Source organism: Mya arenaria, chromosome 12 (genome assembly GCF_026914265.1).
Source record: "Mya arenaria isolate MELC-2E11 chromosome 12, ASM2691426v1".
Taxonomy (NCBI): domain Eukaryota; kingdom Metazoa; phylum Mollusca; class Bivalvia; order Myida; family Myidae; genus Mya; species Mya arenaria.
The window spans coordinates 29,300,376-29,323,076 of record NC_069133.1 but is presented as its reverse complement, the minus strand read 5'-3'; the positions used below and the strand labels follow the sequence as shown (position 1 = coordinate 29,323,076).

Below are 22,701 nucleotides of genomic sequence, written 5' to 3'. Positions count from 1 at the left end.
TTTAAATAATAAATGTCTTGCGATATACCGTATCCTGATCTTCAACTGCCGTTTTAACCCGTATGTACTTGATCGATATGATGCAAGTAACATCCCTTTCTACATAAATTTAAACAAACGCTTGGCCTGAAATCCACTTCAGAAAAAAATTAAAAAGCGTGTTACTGATTATAAGACCCAGGCATTTTTTTACATCGAAATCTGAGGGAAAAAGTGTGTCTAATACCCAGTCATTTACGGTAATAACAAAACAAGCTAACAAAATGGGGAACTCTGATTCAAATTATTTTTTCAGTATATTCAAGTAACCCATAGAACATAAACACAAATATTTCAAAGTAAACAGCTTTTGCTCCAATGTTTCCAAATTCTCCAAAAAAGTCTAGTCTGTATTTATATGTTTCATAAACTGGTATGCAATCATCTGTGACTTTATTTTTATTTTTGTCATTTTCTTTTTATGTTTATATGTTTTATGAAAATAATTGCATATAACAACATATCACATTAATATATTAGTCATTCTTTAATGACATCAAAATTGCAGCTAATGCTCCTTTCAAGTGATTTATTCATAACATCATTCTTGTTATAGAAATTCTGGAAGAGTGTGTAAAACTAAGTGAAATTTCATTGACGTGACAACAGCCTATCATTATATCCTCCTTAAAGTCAACAGACAAAACATTGTTTAACTTTAAAAAAGTTAATTTATTAAGATACCCTTCTTCAGAACTTCTACAATCATCAAAAATAAGTTTAAGGGTTTCCTTATTGTGTCAATGGCAAAACGTTCCGTTCTATTCAACATCTTTTTATAATCATAATTATATTACTAATGTTACATCATTTTTTAGTGTAAAGGCTCATTTCTCGGCCAATGAGATTGCTGGAGAGATTCACATGTTATGATTTAGAACAAGCATCCATTTAGAAGGTTACCACCACCAGATTTCCATTTAATAACAAAAACAATCGCCAAATTCCAAGTTATCATTAATTAGATTTTTTTTAAGAAGAAATGTAGAAGCTCGCGCATGCCCCCTGGCTAGAATAGAGGCGTTCATGCGGACATCTTGCTGAACACTAAGAAAGTAAGCATTCATTTTTGGTCAGCGCTATGCTGTGCCCGGCCTGCCAACTAAATAATTTAGAAAAACAAAAATAAACACCAAATATTATTTAGTTATATTGAAATAATAGAAGAAGTACAAAGGAAACATACAATACCATTTAAAGAGAGAATAGTTAACTTACATGGTTTTTAAAAACTTCTATGAGTAATTGTGTTAAGAAATGACAAATCAGTGTTGAAATCTCAGTTAATCACTGCTAATTGGTACTGAAACAGTAATGTTAAATATGCAAATTAAATTATTATCGATGCAAAAGGCTTTAAAAATCTGAATACCCAAAGCATGGCTTTAATCAAAAATTTAAATGAATGAACAAAATGAACATAAGTTGCTAACAAAATATTATCAACAATATACCATTTCAATATAAACATTCAAGGCGATACAACATTGTGCAAAAAAAGTTTGTCAGAATGATTGTTCAAACTTATAAAGGAGTACACACTGAGTGTAATGAGGACTTTCTTCCCTGCATTCGCCCCGCATCCCTATTGAAACAAGCTTTCCATGTCCTGTATTGAAAGGTAGCAGTTTTCCCATGGATTTCAAAGACATGTTAAATCCCCGTGAAATCTATTGCACTCAACGTTAGCCTTCCTGTTCAAAATCAGCTTTAACCGACCAAGAATGGTGTTATTAGGTATAAATATTGCATTCAAACAGAATACAGTAAACACAAGTAGTTGACTCAGTTCATGTCAAGGGAACAAACTCTTACTGGATTAAACCACAGTTTGAGCTGCATATACGGAAGGAGTTGAACACAATCATATGTTAAAGGTCACATAGAATTGCTACATTTTCATGTGTACTATATTGTAACTTTATGGCAAAATATCTTGCCTTATATTCCTAAACAAATAAGTTCATTAATGTCAGAAAAAAAAAGCATAAATTCAGAAGTAACCATTTAAGTGAGAAGCAGTTTAAAGCTTTATTACTTTTTAAACAAACAATTGTAGTTCACATCGTTTAAGTCCTAAAAAAAAGGACATGACTGTATTGACTGTCACAAAAGAAAGAAATGTACATGTATTGAATGTCACCAGAAAGAAATGTACATGTATTGAATGTCACCAGAAAAAAATGTACATGACTTGAATGTCACAAGAGAAACAAGAGGCCCAAAAGGGCCTATGCTCTACTGGCATGGCTCTTGTGGTCATTTTCAATCCAGAGCATGTACGTTTGAGTAATAGGCAACAAATATATAGTTCACTTTTAGTGTTTGGGTTAGCCGAAAACGCTGCACGTTCAACATCTGAGGACAGGAAGTGTTGTAAGCAGATTAGTCACATGAACTATTTTAATATATGCCAAGTAAAGGTAATCTGAGGGTAAAAAATATTTGCTTTCAAAACTGTACCCATCGTCAAAATTTCATTTCTGTAGCTTTAAAAATAAAAAGTCGGTCAAAGGTAAAAGTCAAGGACATCCGAGGACAACATTAATGCTTGTTTGCAAAACTGTTCACAAGGTCAAAATTTCATTACTGTAGCTTTAAATTTAATAAGTAAGTCAAAAGGGGTGGGGCCAGTTTTTGCCCAAGAGGCATTATTTCAAATGTTTTCAATTGCATCATATGATGCTCCACAACAAATATCAATGGTATGGGTGAAACAAGAAGATTTTGAAAACATTTCTTAAATAAGTCTCTAGGAAAATAGTGACACCCAGGGCAGTGCCAGTTTTGACCCAAGGGGCATAATTTGAACAACCATGGTAGTGGACCACTAAATAAAGCCTTGTTCAAAATAGCAAGGATTTGCATAGTGGTTTCAGACAAAAAGGTTTTTAACATTTCCCAATTTAAGGGGGAGGGGGGGGAGTCCCTTACAAAGAAAAGAGAACTCTTCCCTGGGCCTTCGTCAACGTCACAGAGGTTGTTTGCATTTGCCGCACTGGTCCCTTGCGGGACAATCTTCGTGGGTGGGGTGGGGAGGGGGGGGGGCAGTAATGACCCCAGGGGCATAATTTGAACAAACCTTCACAAGCAATTGTGACTTTACATGTAAACTTGGCTAAAAATAGACTTCGCTCATGTAGACTTGGCTAAAAATAGACTTAGCTTAAAATAGCATTTTTTATACTTTCAAGACCCATAATCCAGGCATGCATGGGCAGATCTGGCTGGTTTTCAAAAGGAACCGAGTTCTAATGGATATCTAAATACTGTACAAGTTTCATCGAGAAACAATCAAAACTGAAGACTGTATCATGTTCACAAGCAATTGTTTACAGACAAACTGATTTTTTAATACTTTCAAGGCCCATAATCTAGGCATGCATGGTCGGATCTGGCTGGTTTTCGAAAGGAACCGAGCTCTTATGAAAATCTAAATACTGTACAAGTTTCATTGAGATACAATCAAAACTGAAGACTGTATCGTGTTCACAAGCTAGTGTTTACACAATAGCATTTTTTTATACTCTCAAGGGCCATAATCTAGGCATGCATGGGCGGATCTGGCTGGTTTTCGAAAGGAACCAAGCTCTAATGAATATCTAAATACCGTACAAGTTTCATCGAGATACAATCAAAACTCAGAAGACTGTATCGTGTTCACAACCAATTGTTTACACAATAGCATTTTTTTATACTATCAAGGGCCATAATCTAGGCATGCATGGGCGGATCTGGCTGGTTTTCGAAAGGAACCAAGCTCTAATTGATATCTTGATACTGTACAAGTTTCATCGAGATACAATCAAAACTCAGAAGACTATCGTGTTCACAAGCAATTGTTTACAGAAGCACGAACGCATGACCGCACGGATGCACATACTACGTACACATTTCCATTGCATAAGCTCTTCTGGCCTTTGCCAGTAGAGCTAAAAATGTACATATATTGAATGTCACAAGAGAAAAAATGCATGGGTGACAGTTTAAAATTTTGAAAAACCTGAAATATTTTGCTGGGGACCTGGGGGCCGCAGGGCCCCCGGTGGTTCCAGGGCAAAGCCCTGGCAGGGGGTCCAGGGGGCCCCCGGAAGCTCCTGAGATTTAAGAATTTTAAGGGAATAAAATGCCATTCCAGAGTATAAATTGACTATGAAATGAAATTGAAGCCTGACTTAAATTATTTTAATGTATGGCTGTATAATATTTTCTACACTATTAAAAAGAAAAAATATTAATATAAGAAAATGATACCATTAATGAATTTTATGCCTAAACTGATTCGTTTGGTAGGAAATGTATCAACAGTCACAAAAATGTATAAGGTAGAATTTCTTCATTTATTTATAATAATGAAGATTTGTACCAAAAAAACTTATAATATTTTAAACTGATGCTTTTGTCAACACTCTTTTAACCACCATTAATCAACCAAGTTTGATTCTTTTCCATTTATATTCTGACTGTTGCTACCATTTTCATTTTTTCATTTCCTTTTAAGCACCGTCTGTTTGGCCAGTCTGTGTAATTTTGCAACCCTTTTTGCTTTTTCAGTTTTGAGAAGCTGCAGGGAAGATTCCCAAATGATTGGTTTTTACACATCATTTTATCACCAATTGATTACACCCCGCAGAGTGATTTCCCCATCTATCACCGTTTTTGTCAACCTCAGACAAACATTCCCACCTCCACTTTTTTTACTGCCTTTTCTAAGTCCTTCGTATTATAACCCGCTAGCAAAAACTTAATTTTCCGAACAATTTTGTTTGATAAACAATCGTCTGCATCGAATGACAGTTGCTAATAATAACAATGTCGGCCATCTTTATGTGCATCCTTAAGTGATAAAAGACACGCTATTTCATTGGAGGGCAAAATCGAGTAAGCCAATCTAAAGTATCCTTTCACACGAATGACGTATAGGCCTCGTTTGTCGGAATTACAATTCGGCGATTCCCGATGAAAGAGGATCACAACGAGTCTGTTTGGCCGTAATCGAACAAAAAAATCGGCTATCTCCGTAAATGAAATATAAACGCGTACTTGCTCAAGCGGGCACCTGCTGGATCACAAAAATGGAGGTTGTGAAATCGGACTTATTGTTGACCTCTGCAATATATGATCGAAATTCGGAGGAGGAGTTGGGTCATACCCCCTAACCCCCCTCTGAAAATCTCAACGGATTTACACGATTTGGAAAAACGACCCCTCTGGATCAGGAAAAACCGGAAAATCTGGCATATGCCGGAAAACTTTCACCCATGAAAATGTACATGTATTGAATGTCACATGAAAAGAAAAGCACATGTATTAAATGTCACAAGAGAAGAAATGTACATGTATTGAATGTCACAAGAGAAGAAATGTACATGTATTGAATGTCACCAGAAAAGAAATGTACATGGCTTGAATATCACAAGAGAAGAAATGTACACGTATTGAATGTCACAGGAGAAGAAATGTACATGTATTGAATGTCACCAGAATAGAAATGTACATGGCTTGAATGTATGCTCAAGGAAAAGACAATATTAATCTCTTTCAAAAACTTCATAATAATTATTTCCTACACAATTTACCATGTCATTATGTTTTTAATCAAACGTGTGTATTATTAATGCAATTCTAGAACAGCTGGAGCAGTGAAAAGATAAATTGTCATGTTTTTTTTAATCTAAATCTTTAATCTAAGGTTCGGTTTTAATCTAAATCCAAATAAACAAGCACAGATCAAGGGCAGAAGTATAATATTGTTTAATATTTAACTCTACCTCATCACAGATAAGAAAGTGACAGAAAAGGAAAAAATAATGTTTTCAAAGGTAATACTTTCTTAAGGCATTTATCATTAGATTATAAATGAAGTGTTTACTTTGAAAACCTGCAAATATTTTCCATATGATGCCATGTTTTCTAACCATCCAAATGGTCAAAAATATATCGTGTCACACACACACACACACAGGATTATCATTTATAACTACAGTCTATAGTCACATGAATTTTCAAGTTACCTGGCACATACATACTTGCCCTTTCCTTTTTTGTTTTCTAAATATGCATTGTTGCAGATAGCATGAAGAAAGGCTAAAACAAAACTAAAAGTTAATGCTAGATACTAAGAGCTATCAATTGCAATGGACTACAAAGGTGACCAAAGCGTCACCAGTGAAAACCATCATTGGTTCATAAATCGCTAAATGGTGGTTACCAAAAAACAATTTTGCAAACATTGCAGTGCAGCAACATGCAAACTTTCTCTTGACTATTCGCTTTACCACTTTAAGATTGTATCATCTCCATATGGTTCACAGAGAGATGATCATGTTCAGAGTTTGGCGCAAAAAAGGCAATTTTGGGTCATACTTTCATTGAATTTTTTTACTTTCTTTGAATTTAAACTTAATTGATGACTATATATGAAGCTTTTAAACAATATGCTGTTTAAATAGTGAATACGGATAAATAGGCTTGAGTTTAACAGGTTTATGTCTGCTAATTATGCTACAGTACACTAATGGTACCTTTCCGGAGCAATCGCCATTGTGCTGTAGTTTGCAGCTGGAAGCAGGAAGCTGGTATCGGCCTTGGATTGGGACCAGTTGTGTTTCCTCATCTTGTACCTGCTAGCTCACTGTCCCGTGCCTCGGGTGTCACATTAGCTTATACAATTTCACATCACAATCAATGATTTTAAATGAAAACAAGTGTGAGGCTTTTCACATACAACAATTAAAAATAAATACAACATTCATGTCAGCAATTACATAAAATCATCGCACAGCGTTCATCAAAAGCAGAACAAATATAACAGCCTAGTTAAGGTATTTACAGAGCCAGGAATGTTGAACAAGAGCACCACAAGTGGGTGGTTATGCTCATCTGTTTTACTTTACTCAATAAATACTTTAAATTTCTGCATTTTTTCAGACAGAGTATCGTGACTTACAAGATATGTATATATATATCGTGTGCCAATTATCATGTATATATCATTTATGTCTTTAAAGGTTTTGCCACCATAAAACTCGGTATGTACAGAAATTCAACACCAAAGCTATAAAAACACAAGGAGTTTTAAAACAAATCAAGACTCCATCAAGGTATAGGACATATTTTCTATGCTGACCCTTTTCATAATGACAGGATTCATTACACGTCAACACTTACCCGTCCTAAACACATTCTTTTATTCATAGCTGCTAACGCTGCTGCTGCTGACTCATGATCGTAGAATTCAACAAAACAATAAGGATCCTGGTTTGGCTGAAACAAAAACATTTCTTCTTTATACAAAGTTAATTCAAACTCTCGCCTACAATGCAATCTTTTTTGGCTAGTCCAAAATTTCCAACACCATGTTTTATTGCTTATTCTGAATAATCGACAAACAACCAATATAGAAGACATTCTATAGCAAGATTTAAAATTATCAATTTATACTGCATGAAAAATAATAGTAATATTTATTACCATTCGTTGATTAAATCTTCACGCTTTGAAGAATGATTTGAGTAGCTAACTGTAAATAAAACACATTCAGTGAAAACAGCTCTCTGGAATCCTGCAAACATCACAATGACCTTTACCCCTGGTTACCATAGCAACCAAGGCCATCACGGAAACTGAACCAAAGAGAAACTAGGAGTATCCGACCTTACCTGTTTTGGACCTGTTTTGGGTAAACCGACTAAAAGTAAAACAAGTTCATTCAAGCAACACTCAATAAGATTTGTAGCAATTACAGACAACTCCCTATATTAACCCATAATTGAATACACAACTTTTTGAAACTTTTCTCACCTAAATAAAATGAAAACATAACAATGTAAAATTGACCTACTTCTCCATTGTCCCCTCTGAATGCTGTTGATGTCTGAAACAAATGATAGAAGCCGTCAACTTTGAAAGCAACAATGAAAACCAGAACTATCACAGTCGTAAGAATACCCCCTAACCCAGAGATAGAGAAATGTGAAAAAAAATGGATGGTGCACAACACTCCATGCTGACCAATATTCTTAACAAGTTTAAAGGGTGAAGGTGCAATATTGTTGGTGCTACATGTGACACAAACATTTTCAGATGTTATTTAAGTCAAGGGTCATAACTCTTGTAAGCCTATGAAGTTTCATTAGTGTAAGTGTAATAAAATTGGAGCTTTTAATATGATCCAACCTGAAAGGACAGGATGTGACAAATGCATAACTTAAATAGACCCTTAAGGTATCAGTTTGGCATTATCTAAAGTAGATAATTGTGAAGTGTGACATAGGTGTTTTTAAACAAGTTTTTTGTTGGATGCAATATGCACCAAAATGTTCGGTCCATTTCTGTATAATATCAGAATTGGATTATAACATATACACAAATCTCCATTGTGCATACATAGCCCTGATATAGTCATATATATATATATATATATATATATAAATATATGATGATGATGATAATGAAAAAAATAATGATGCCAGCATAGCCAGTTCTGAACTTTTTTTAGCATTTCACTGGACCTTTTATTTCAAACACATGCCAAATATTATATAGAACTACAAGTGTCGCGTGATATTTACATCCTTTTTTTTTTAAAAGGGTGATCTGTAAAAAATTGCAGTGTCTATTCTAGGACGCATGATAGCACATTCGCGCTGTATTTCCAAGATCGCACATAAAGGCGTACATTTAAACAAACACCGTTAGAAAAAAAACGACATAAATTAAGTTACAACATGAAAGCACAACAATATCTTTAAATCCCCTGTATTTTTTAAGTGATAAGAGAAATTCCCCCATGTTAGAATAGACACTGTAATTTTATTGTAAAACATGCTTCGGAAAGTTTCCCTTTCTTTAAGTGCACTTTAAGTGTAATAAAGTGTTAATGTTGTAAGCATTGTCAACTGTCACAAAAATATTGCAGGCGGATTGAAACTTATTCTATTTCCAAAAAGGTCTATTTCAAAATCGGTTATAAAAATCAAGCAAAATCTAAATTATATAGAAAAAAATCTCGAACAGGAGGACCATGAAGGCCCAACATCGCTCTCCTGAGTACCTTGGCTTTTAAAGAGCTCCAGATAGGCAACATATTTTCATCATTATGATATTCAAATAACAGGAACACAATTAATTTTCAAGGACACAAACTGTAGTTGCAATTGATGAAAGAACCTGACTATGTTTGGCATTATGTTTGTTTGAAAGGGTTCTATTAATCATTATGTCATGGGTGTTGAACAAAATCATTGATGTGCTTGATTAGAATTATTCAATACTAATCATTACTAAATCAAGTGTCTGTTTATATAAATCATTGATGGGCATTGATATACCAATCATGAACAGTATCAACCTTGTGAATATTAATTGACCAAAACATGTGCATCTCAGTGGCAGTTAGAAAATATCAACAGCACATCAAGTTAATTGCAAACCTTTGCATTATAAAACTTGATCTAGTTTAACCATTGCCCGTATTGACTAAAAGAAGTAGTATAAATCACTGTACAGCACACTTTTTTCACCAGAACTTTTTTAAGTCTCCACACTGTACGATAGATTTTTTGTTTAAAATAAATAGACATGCATACTGTGAAGTGGCATCATTGTGCACTGTCAATGTGTTAATGCCTTACGGCTGCTGCCTTTACTATATCACCAGTACAAACTGTTGTGATAACAATGTTTTTCATCCCAAGTGACATCGGGATCACAGAATAAAAGTGTTATTTATTGATTATATAATACAGAATTGCAATTAACTATTTATGTGCTTTATACCACTTGTGCTATTGTTATTTCAACATATTTTATCATTTTTGTACCGTCATGTGCTGTACTATTTTAAATAACCTTTGCTATTTTATTCATGATTCAACAAAAATAATCAAAATACATAAGGTGGCTGCCAATTTTGACATTTTTTTCATTGCGTCCTATCAATGGTATAAGTGGTATGAAGTTTTTCCCCTGACATTTCTCGTTTTTTAAGCCTGCTTCCTATCTATGCTAGCGTCCTTTACACAGCCATTTACAGTATATAAAAACTCACAACTTAAGGTTTTTCAAATATTTAACGTCCTATAATGACCTACTTTTATGAAAATTTGGCAAACAATTTGGCCACTAGATTGTGAACCAGTCTTACTGCCAAATTTCTGTGTCAAAGTCACCTATTTTGACCAGACATGACCCATAATCAAACTTCACCTAATTTTCTCTGAGACAAACATTCTGAATAAGTTTCATTAAGATTGGGCTTATAATGTGACATCTAATGTCTTTTTCGAAATATTTTGACCTAAAAAAAATACTATTTGATTGAACACAATTCAACACATTCTGACTAAGTTTATATAAAGATAGCATATAAAATGTAACTCCCAGAGTGACAAGGTCTTCAAACATTTGACCTTGAGGCCAAAACATAACCTTGACTTTATGAACATTTTGACAAAACTTTCTTGAAAGGATTGGGTAGAAATTGAGGCCTCAATAGTGTAACATAGGTTTGTTTAACCTAAATACTTAGTGGCCATCTACCACAACATCGTAAAACTCCTCATAAATATCAATTTGAAAAAAGTGACTGTATGATAAGAGCCTTGATAAGATGGCTCCTTACTCTTTTACGGCGATGACGTAAATAGATTGTGACATAGATTTTATTACTCAAAGAATTAAGAATCAATCCAACTTTGATAAAGAACCAACTAAGTTTAATGAAGATTGGGTAGAGCAGTCTTTACAAAAGTAATTTCCACCTGATCACCATTTAATACCAGCTGAAGCCAGTAGTCTGGTGGGCTTTCGTACAACCTGGTAGCATGTATGGCCCATAGGAAGTTAACAAGCTTTCTTTAAGGGACTGTACACCAGATTGGCACCAAAATTATTTTTTTTTCTGTAATCAATCTCAGGACAATTATTAGTTGGCGCCCAAAAGGGCGCCGACAATATTTGATATTACTTTAGAAATATTCCAACTTAGGGACTAGTTCATCAATTGCAGAACAATGCTTTCAATAGTTTCGACGTTGCATGATAAAATATGAAGTTTAGTATGTTTAATAAAACTTTACACTTTAATTGATAATGAAACCTTAAATTATAATAGCTGTAATTATCATTTTGAAAATTTTGATTTCAAATACCAACTCAATCATAACAACTCGGCCATCTCCGAGATAGATACAGGTCGAGGTGTTCCGATTGATATCAAAAATAGATGAAGGTTACACCGTACTATTACAATCTCCTTTATGTTTGTAAACCTCATACGCAGTAATCTCCCTTGGTGGCAACAAAATGCCGAGCTTTGAAAAATTAACCTTGAGCTTAATTGTTTGTTTTGAAAATGTCATTCGAAAGAATGAACTCCAGATAATTCCCTCTTGATGTATAGTATTTTTATCCACGTTCTATATACTCATATGAGTGAATTGTGTTACAAAACTTATACAAAATATAAAGCAAGGAATTCACATAACATGCCGGTACAAATAAAAGGTGAATTTCGTGCTATTGAAATTTATGTATTAATTAGACCATTGACTCTATTTCTTCCGAGGAAACGTATGTATATTTTTGTTATAATTTAGTTTGTACCGGAGGATTAAGTTGGGAAAATAAAACAGAATATCTATAATTCCGGGCTTAAACTATTGTAACGATATCATTAACCATATCCTTTGAGCATATGTACACCCAACATAAACAAAAATATTATTATTGAAATAATAAACATTTTGGTTATCTGCACGCACGTTTTTCTTCTAATTTCATTGCGCCGACTTGATGCTATGCATCAACTTTTTTCTTGTTTAATAAAATGTTTTACTTTTTGATATCATAATTGTAAAAAAAACATACCAAAATATAAAAAAAAAACGAGTCGGAGACCGGATTTGAACCGGTGTCGCCAAAATTGGAATCCAGTGCTGTATCCACTGTGCTACAAAGGCTTACTCTAAACAGCTGGAATATTTAAGCTTTATATCTAACATGGTCATATCTAGTGATAACATTGACTAGCCAATCACGCGTAAGGAATTAATTCTACTTGGTAGACATACTTAGTAAAAAAAACTAATGGAAAAATATGAAAAAACCGCGAAAAAAAAAATTAATTGTAAACTATGTGGTACTTCAGTTAGTAAGTTCCAATGCATTGTACACATCGATACCAAGTTTATGTCAGTTTTCGATAATTTTCTATTTTTTTTTTCACTGTTTTATCATATGGAGTACAGTCCCTTTAAACAGTTCACTTAAGGAATACTCTTAACCAGACTTGACATGACATGCCTTATTATCAATTACATTATTTACATTCATGAATAGTTGGTAGAAAATGTGGCTGCTAACAATGTTCAAAAACAGAATGTTACCAATGGTCAATAAATGACGGACAACTGCCAATCAAAATTGCTCATTTTAAGCACAAAGTGCTCAAGTGAGCTAAAAATAACAATACAAAATAGACTAAGAAAGAAAGGAATTAAAAATGCCCAGAACTCTGATTTGGTGACTAGTTATAGATCATATTTGGTATTGGTGAAGAGCAGTTATTTTCTTCTTTTTTTCATAATTATTGAAGACAACATACACTTTCTGAAATATTTGGCAACATAAACATTGTAATCGACCTTTAAAACAATTACAGATATGACATGAGTCACAACAAAGTCGAAACATGGGACCTGACATTTGAGTGTAACATTTCACACTTTTCCCCTTTCCATCAAACAATCTCTGACATTTCCAGTAGTTTTGCAGTCATTGCAGGAATTCAGAACGAATTCATGACAATCTATTAATAATACATAATTATTGGGAGTAAAAACTTGTAGCACCAGTCATTTACATTATTTGGTGAAAATGCAAATGTGGCGGCGAAAAAGTACTTAATTCCATTACTGGCAATGCAGAGGAGAATTATGCTCTGAAAAACTTTGTTTCCATGATGTGTCATTTATATGGCTGAAGTGTTATCAATATGCTCAGTATTGCCTACTTTGTTTGGAGAATTGGGAAAACAAAAACTTAGCATGATCACTTTCTAATGGTTTCTGTCACATATAAGCCAATAATATGTCCAGAAAATGGTTTATGACTGGACCTTATATTTGAAAGGAATGTTGGCGAGTATAATTATAAATTTCACCTAGCTTAACTGGGCATATGCATCATGTAAATGGTTTTCAACGCAACTTAAGTTTAAATTTCCTCCTCGCGGTCTAACAGTCACTGGCCTCTTTGTCTTGATAGTCCAGCAGTTTCAGGTCCCATTGTCTGACAGTCCAGTAGTCTCAGGCCCCATTGCCTGACCGTCCAGTAGTCTCAGGCCCCATTGTTTGACATTCCAACAGTCTCAGGCCACATTGTCTGACAGTCCAACAGACTTAGACCACATTGTCTGACAGCCCAACAGTCCCAGTCCTATTGTCTGACATTCCAACTGTCAAAGGTCCTATTGTCTGACATTCCAACAGTCTCAGGCCCCATTGTCTGACAGTCCAACAGTCTCAGGCCTCATTGTCTGACAGCCCAACAGTCCCAGGCCCCATTGTCTGACATTCCAACAGTCTCAGGCCCCATTGTCTGACAGTCCAACAGTCTCAGGCCTCATTGTCTGACAGCCCAAAAGTCCCAGGCCCCATTGTCTGACAGACCAACAGTCAATGGTTAATATGTCCAACATATCAGGCCCCTTTGTCTGACAGTCAAACATTACTAGACCCCATTGCCTGACAGTCCATCAATCCCAGGCCCCATTGTCTGACAGACCAACAGTCAATGGTTAATATGTCCAACATATCAGGCCCCTTTGTCTGACAGTCAAACATTACTAGACCCCATTGCCTGACAGTCCATCAGTCCCAGGCTCCATTGTCCCAACGTATTTAACTTTTACATTGTTTTTTTAACACACTAATATATTAATTTTTTTTATTTGCCAATATATAGCTACAGATCACAGCATATAATGTTAACTATGTCAGTGTATGAAATTCGGATTTAAATTCACTAGCCCATTCCGGCTACCAGATAGGAAATTTTACTAGCCCGAAACCAATTTCACTAGCCCAAACATAAACACCATAAAGTATCACTCGTTTGGAATAATTTATGGAAGTTTGAATACAATTCCGTCACAATTCCAATCATGTTATCATACAGTTTCATCATATGTTCCTCAATCTGGACAATGACTCAATAATCCCCCCCAACCGAAACCTTGATATTAAATAATAGTGATACATATCATAAAGTAGTCTTCAAAAGTTCAGTAAATAATAGTTTTCAAAAAGGTAAAAAAAGAGAATTTTTTTCAGCGCATATTATTTATTTTCATGGATGATAAGAATTATGGATGTACTATAAGTTCTGTTATCCAATGCATCCTTGTCAAATCCAATATGCACCAGCGATTGTGCAATGACATTCTCTTTTCTACTTTTAGTTTCACTTTTAAGTTTCGGTAGTAACAACAAAAATACTTGGATGTTTCTATTGCCAATATTCCTCTTATTGTTCTTTAAAATAAATGGCAAAGCAATTCAAAAGTATAACATAGAACCTTATTGTACTGTACACTGACAACCCTTTAACTATGTCCAACAGTACTCCTATCACTTTGATTCAATTTGTCAGGAATTAAACGGGCACCTGTTTCCCACGCATTTAAAATGGTATTTGTAGAATGATTATTTTCTTTTCGCATTTAAAACTAAGATCTTTCTTTTTATTTTAGCTAATAAATTTAATATACTGACAGCTGCTAATAGACACAGTTACTGGTTAGAACCAGGTTGATAATCACTTATCACTTCAGACTTTAATTTATTTTGAAATGCGTTTATGGTCATTAATTGAATAAACATACATTCAGCACATGGCTTGCTTTTTTAAAAATAGCTTTTTAATCACCGTAACTTTCGGCGAATCCGAATTCGCCGTTGTAAAGGCAACTTAGTCCCTCACGTCGCCTTGAAGAACGCATTCTTGAATAATAAGCGTTTTCAAAACATGATGCTTTACGCGATTAATTGGCATGTTTATTAAATCACATTAGAAAAAAACAGTAGCCCGGTCAAGCTACTTTCTGTGGAAAATCGGTAGCCCGAGCTGAAATTTGGTAGCCTCAGGCTACCATGAAATTCGAACACTGCTATGTGCTATAACCTTATGTCTTGTAGTTTGATTTGTTTAAATGTATATATAGTCACAAAAACTATGTAGTTTACATAAATTAAAAACTATTATGTTCTCTTCTGTTCTATAAAAAAGAACAAAAAATATCAAGTATCTTTTTTGAATGTGCTCAAGAAATACTGCAGCAAATCTTGATGAGGAATAGTGAAATTAAACAAGAGTTGTCACAAAAATGTAATAAAAATGCACAATTGGGCCTCCTTTTTTTTGTTTAACTCCCACTTATCTTAACAAATGCCTTCAAGGTGCTGTACAAATCTGTGATTACTAATTTAATTCTGTTTACTGTGCAATCATTGCTGAGATATCAAGTTAAGTTCAAACAAAATGTGACCATGACCTTTGAAATAAGAATACCAATGTCGCTGCAGCTTGACAATTTTGATGTTTTAATTAATATTAAAAAACTAATAGCTGAGAAGAAAATAATTGCTATGGAATCTTTATTTTGCACCATGACCTCAATTGTAACCCTGACTTTTGGGATAAGGTCAGAAATTTGGTGCAAGCTGTAGAAGCCTTGAACATTACAACTAAGATTTTCAACCATATCTTCACAATCACATTAGCAACGTTCCTCTCTTCCATTGTCTGAACATGAACCAGGAATGTCTCAAGTGTATCAACAGCATTCTATACTAATGGTGTCCAGGATCCCAAGGACACCAATTTTCATGAAGGGGCACCAGAACCCAAAAGTCCAGTGTCTCAATCAGATACCTACATTTTTTTGCAGAACATCAAATAGGAACCCAAAATACATGTTCTTCACAAAATAAAATCATACTTAAAAAATTGATCTTATTTCAATCTTGGTTTCAAATTCTCCTAGTTGAAATTGATTTGCATCCTATTTATTTGGCACCCATGATGGCACCCACTATGCAGCATATACTTACCACATGGCAATAGTTTGATACATCAACATGATTGCACCAGCACTCATTTTATATGTAGCATGTACTTACCACTTGGCGCTTGATTGTTTCGTCAACATGATGGCACTGGCAGTCATTCTCTCTGTAGCATGTACTTACCACATGGCAATAGTTAGATACATCAACCTGATGGCACCATTGGTCATTCTATATGTGGCATGTCCTTACCACATGGCAATAGATTGTTACATCAACATGATGGCACCATTGGTCATTCTATATGTGGCATGTCCTTACCACATGGCAATAGATTGTTACATCAACATGATGGCACCAGCAGCCATTCTATATGTGGCATGTACTTACCACTTGGCACTATTTATTTTTTTACGTCAACATGATGGCACCGACAGTCATTCTTTATGTGGCACGTACATACCACATAGCAATAGATTGTTACATCAACATGATGGCACTGACAGCCATTCTATATGAGGCATGTACTTACCACATGGCAAAAGTTTGAAACATCAACATAATGGCACCAGCAGCCATTCGATATGTGGCATGTACTTACCACATGGCACTAGTTTTTTTATGTCAACATGATGGCACCGACAGACATTCTTTATGTGGCATGTACTTACAACATGGCAATAGATTGTTTTATCAACCTGATGGCAATGACAGCCATTCTATATGTGGCATGTACTTACACCACATGGCAACAGATTGTTACACCAACATGATGGCACCGACAGTCATTCTATATGTGGCATGTACTTACCACACGGCAATAGATTGATACATCAACATGATGGCACTTACAGCCTTTCTATATGTAGCATGTACTTACCACATGGCAACAGATTGTTACACCAACATGATGGCACAGACAGTCTTCTATATGTGGCATGTACTTACCACATGGCAATAGTTTGGTACATCAACATTATGGAACTGTCAGCCATTCTATATGTGGCATGTACTTACACCACATGGCAACAAATTGTTACACCAACATCATGGAACCGACAGTCATTCTATATGTGGCATGTACTTACCACATGGCAATAGATTGTTACATCAACATGATGGCACCAGCAGCCATTCTATATGTGGCATGTACTTACACATGGCAAAAGATTGTAACATTAACATGATGGCACTGACAGCCATTCTATATGTGGCATGTACTTACCATATGACAATAGTTAGATACATCACCTTGATGGCACAGACAGACATTCTATATGTGGCATGTACTTACCACATGGCAACAGATTGTTACACCAACATGATGGCACCAGCAGTCATTCTATATGTGGCATGTACTTACCACATGGCAATAGTTTGATACATCAACATGATGGCACTGACAGCCATTCTATATGTGGCATGTACTTACCATATGACAATAGTTAGATACATCACCTTGATGGCACAGACAGCCATTCTATATGTGGCATGTACTTACACATGGCAAAAGATTGTTACACCAACATGATGGCACCAGCAGTCATTCTATATGTGGCATGTACTTACCACATGGCAATAGTTTGATACATCAACATGATGGCACTGACAGCCATTCTATATGTGGCATGTACTTACCACATGGCAATAGTTAGATACATCAACATAATGGCACCGCAGTCATTCTTTATGTGGCATGTACTAACAGATGGCAAAAGATTGTAACATTAACATGATGGCACTGACAGCCATTCTATATGTGGCATGTACTTACCACATGGCAATAGTTAGATACATCAACATAATGGCACCACAGTCATTCTTTATGTGGCATGTACTTACCACATGGCAATAGTTAGATACATCAACATGATGGCACCACAGTCATTCTTTATGTGGCATGTTCTTACCACATGGCAATAGTTTGATACATCAACATGATGGCACCAGCAGTCATTCTATATGTGGCATGTACTTACCACATGGCAGTAGTCATATATATCTGATATATTTACCATGAACTGAAATTCTTCTGTGATTTGTCATCATGTCTTGTACAATTTTTTTTAGTTTTGAATAGATAGATACTAACCACAAGGTCACAATAAACCCATCCCAAGTTAGTCTGCATTGTGGTCGGTGTCTGCAATGCTGGGACCACTGGGGGCATGGGTGTAATGGTCGGCACCATGGGAACCGTTAGAATCTCCTTGGGCAGTGAGGGCACAGTCAATAAACCATCCATGTTTTTACACTAGCTGCTCACACTAAACTGACTAACTTATCACAGAAAATGTCAACATAAACTTCATAAACTGTTGGTTTGTTATTTCTAAGGATCTTTTAAAGACCTAGACAATCCCTTTATTCTGTTTGCTGCAATGCATTCACCACCAATTTGACACAATGCCTAATCCGAAAAAATAAAATAGCCCAAGTGTTTGTTTTTATTCCGATGTAATCTTCCAAGGTTCCATTCATGTAGACTTCAGTACTTTAATTCCTTCAGCCACACAAGCATGCCAAGACCACTCCAAAATGTTCCCGATCGTGGCGTTACCGTGTGTATGAAAACTATAGAAGGTCTACAATAACGGTAAAAGGCCGTACTCCAAACAGAAACCAATTATTTTCCCAAAATGTTTGCTTAGAGGACCACCACAACATGGGAGTACAGTGCCTGCATATCAATAAAACACTAAACTTTCAGCGATAAACCTTTCTAGATGGAATTGGTTTTGATGATCCCACTTTTAATAATTATCAGTGTTCATCTAATCTTTTACAATCAATTTTAATCCACTTGGACAAAATTCCACTGAAGCCTGTCTTGATAACAGTCTTAACAAATCACTCCGTCTTTTCTCCTGTTCCTTTCACTATTCTCAATTTATTTAAACAGGAATTACTTAAATTGTGACAATGTATCTGTACACACAAAAACACTCATAGCAAATACTCTCTGATATTTTTTTTATCTCTCATGTTCGTACTTCTGAATTTCACAAAATGTCATTTAACAGTTTCAAGTGGAGGGATTTTTTAACACTTTAACATCTAAACTACACATGACGGATACATTTTGTTGAAAAATTATGTTTTGTTCTTTATAGAACTTTTGCATTATAAGAGGCCAATTAAGGTTCACAAGCATGCTGTTTAAACAATATTGGAAAACTTAAACAATCCTGAAAACGCTCACAGGCAAAATACAGAACTTTAAATATCATGTGCAATTTCTAAAAAGAGGACAAAAATATTCTTGAAAATTCTATTAACGAATACTGCAGTGAAAACTCCAGAGCCCTCAAGCTTTTCAATTTCAAAATGACAAAGTAAAATGTTTGTAAAATATATTCTTTGTGGGAGTATTACAATCATGCAAAATTGTACATTAAGTTTTCTGCAAGCATATTATTCACTTAATTTGGATGTAAATATCTTTCTTCGTAGTAAGGAAACATAAAACAAGAGGGCCTATATTATCCACTTGAGTACTTAGAGAAACTAGAGAAGCAAGCTGTTGCCAAGGCTGACATTGGTTTCCAAGGAAGACATTCGCTTCTAAGACAAAAAGGTGACTCCTAAGAAGGTCCATGGTTGTTAAGAAATGTGATAGTTCATAGAGAAGCAAGCCATCATCAGGGTTATCATTGGTTACTTAGAAAAAAAAGGTTGAAATTGGACCTAAAAATGTTAACAGAGGATGAACAGACATTTACAGACTGATCCAAAAGGCAAGATGATGACAGCCCATGGATGAATCGTTGTCATAGAAGATATTATTTGATAACAGTGATGTGTCAGTTCCATAATGAACTTTGGCTCCAAAACAAGAGGACACTTGCTGGATGACTTTGCCCATGAAGAGAATATTTTTACCTGATAAAACGACTGCAAAAGGCAAAATCAGAAAATGATAAAATTGTTATTCTCCTTTGAAAACTATATGATCCTAGGACAGGGATAAAATAAACCCAAGATATATTAAACAGGAAATATTTTACAAACAAAGAGATACATTTACTTCAATGCAAGATTTCCCACACAAGAAGTGGAGTGATACCAACTCAATTTATGCACATCAATAAACTTTAACGTCAAATAACTGTCCAACAAATTTCTAAACGGCAATCAAATAAATTCTGTATGTTGGACAATTTCTACCTACCATCCCCTTAGACATGTAGACAACCAGCGCTCACTTCCAAGTGACATACAAGATCTCTTAAATTTATCAGTCTTAAAACGTCTCTTGCCAGACAAAAACATACAAAGAAACGAACTGTAAATGTTGTAAATGATGATCTGAACCGGATTACTTTTGAATTGTAAAAAGATAGCAGTCTATCAATTTCCCATCAGTCTTGGTACAGGAAATTTACTGCTTTTTAAGTTTTTTTATAATTTACAAACTAAGCAATAATTAAGTCGTACATCCTATGAGCCACAACCAGAGATTTTGGGCCTTAGCTACTTTGGTCCTTAAGACATACATTTGCTGTTATAGCTTTATTGGATATTTTATTTAAATGACATTTCAGACAGTCATATTGAAAAATACTTGATGTATCACGAACAGTGTTGGATACATGTTGTGATAAATTATCAAGTTCGGGTAATGATAATCCTTATAAAGAAAGGAGTTGGAAGAAATTAAAACACATGGAATTTATTATTACTTATGGCAATTTTCATCGATGATTTTCCATTTGAAATAATTATGTCTGAAGGCCCAAAATTGCATGATACGCCCAACATAAGGTTCATTTAATTATTATCAATATCACTAACAATAACACATCATCAGAGAACTTATATAATTTGGTGATGATGATTCTCTTCGACAATATTTTTCAGACCTTTCCTTACCAAGTCAATGGCCAAACCCTTGTTTGACAGAGTTAGATATAAAAGAAATCGTAAGTGTTCACTTATCCATGCTGACCAACAGTCCTGTTAAGTTTCATGTGTGTAGGTGAAATTCCTGGGCTCAAATTTAACCTTTTTTTCTACTTGCAATTTTTCGCAAGTGGGTAAATCTTCAACTCACATTTTCAAAGAGTTACTTGCTTTTTTCTCCAAAGTATTGAATTAGGTTGATTAAGCATTCTATGCCATATAATAAAGTAACCAAAGTCAATACAAATGTGTTCTGATTTAATAGTCTTAGGAGGTCTGCTAGTTTCTTCATTTTTAATAGTACTGAAAGTGCCAAGTTTTAGAAATTTGTCCATTCTGACATTTCATACATGATTTATATCTGCAGACGGCACATTTAGGGAAAAACCCAAAGGGTATCAAACAGCACACACAAACGGTGGTGGCTTCCCTTTGCTGTACGTCTCTGCTTGTCAAGGGAGATCACTGCGTTGCAATCAGTGTCACAAAAACATTTAATGCTTTTATGTTATGCATTGTAAAGCGTCTAAGCGATATGATATTCGTTGCATACTCATTAGCATTTGTACTCTGGTATGTTGTTTTGAAATATGGGACTCTCAAATTTTAGCAAGTAGATTTTCTATCAGGTTGCTATCAGCAAAACTGACTCGCATTTAGCGAGTATGCGAGCTTTAATTTGAGCCCTGAATTCTTTTGAAACTACATGTCCATGTGACATGTTTTTTCTGAACATTTTAACTAAGTCAAGGGCTTTAACTCTTGCTGGACCAAGTGAAATGTCTTAAAATTGCAGGTGCAAAATTTCTCATGCTCACCAACATTTTGATCAAGTTTCATGTGAGCAGGCGAAATACTTTTGGAGCTTTATGCAACAACAAGAAACCATAGCTCTCACTGTAAGTGATGAACGCCCCTAAAGTGCCAGACAGATCAATGCAATATGCCTACATTCAGGAAGAGCTTACATATATTATAAGCATATATGCAGTACCCCATAATTGTCAACTTCAAGTGTGAGGAAGCACTGAATTATGTGGTAGAGACATAGAACAAAGCAGCACACGACACATTGAGATACAAACTGACATAGTCCCTTTATGCGCAACATCTGTTTCAAAGTCACCCCATGCGTGACACGACTTACAGCTCAGACACAAACTATACTGTATGTGCATAGTTCCATTTTGGTTTACCTTTAAATGACCTTGACTTGTGTGCCTGGTTACTTCGAAATAATACCTTCAGGGGCATAAAAATGGCAATTAACTTTAAATAATAAGGTATTGTGACAAGTGAGTTTGGTAATTTTGTCTGTAAAAATAAACACAGTCACCACATCACATTCTTTTGCTTTCATCATCATAGACCAGCCACTCTATGTTTATTTTCCATTTGTCATTTAAACAATGCTTAGGGCGATTCTTGTTGTAATCTTGTTTTTTTCTTTCTGGACCTTATGGTAAGGGAAGTTACTTCCACATGCCTGGGTTTACACTGGACCTTCCCGTAAGGGAAGTAACTGCTTCATGCCTGGGTTTACACTGGACCTTATGGTAAGTGAAGTAACTGCTTCATGCCTGGGTTTACACTGGACCTTAATGTAAGGGAAGTAACTGTTTCATGTCTGGGTTAACACCGTGCTATATAGTAAGGGAAGTAACTGCTTCATGTTTGGGTTTACACCGTG

At 35.1% G+C, this 22,701-nt stretch overlaps 1 protein-coding gene across 3 annotated transcripts in view; it reads right to left on the bottom strand.

Annotated features, from left to right (window-relative positions):
- LOC128212358 (nucleolysin TIAR-like) overlaps nt 1-22,701 on the bottom strand; it is a 147,481-nt gene that overhangs the window by 111,650 nt on the left and 13,130 nt on the right. For 2 of the 3 annotated variants that reach the window (XM_052917774.1, XM_052917777.1), the window contains exons 4-5: nt 7,883-7,915; nt 7,210-7,305 (exon numbers count right to left, since the gene is read on the bottom strand). In XM_052917774.1, coding sequence (XP_052773734.1) covers nt 7,210-7,305; nt 7,883-7,915 — 129 coding nt within the window. Of the gene's footprint in view, nt 1-7,209; nt 7,306-7,882; nt 7,916-18,201; nt 19,019-22,701 lie in introns of those variants that run through there. The other variant, XM_052917776.1, reaches the window with a different exon arrangement.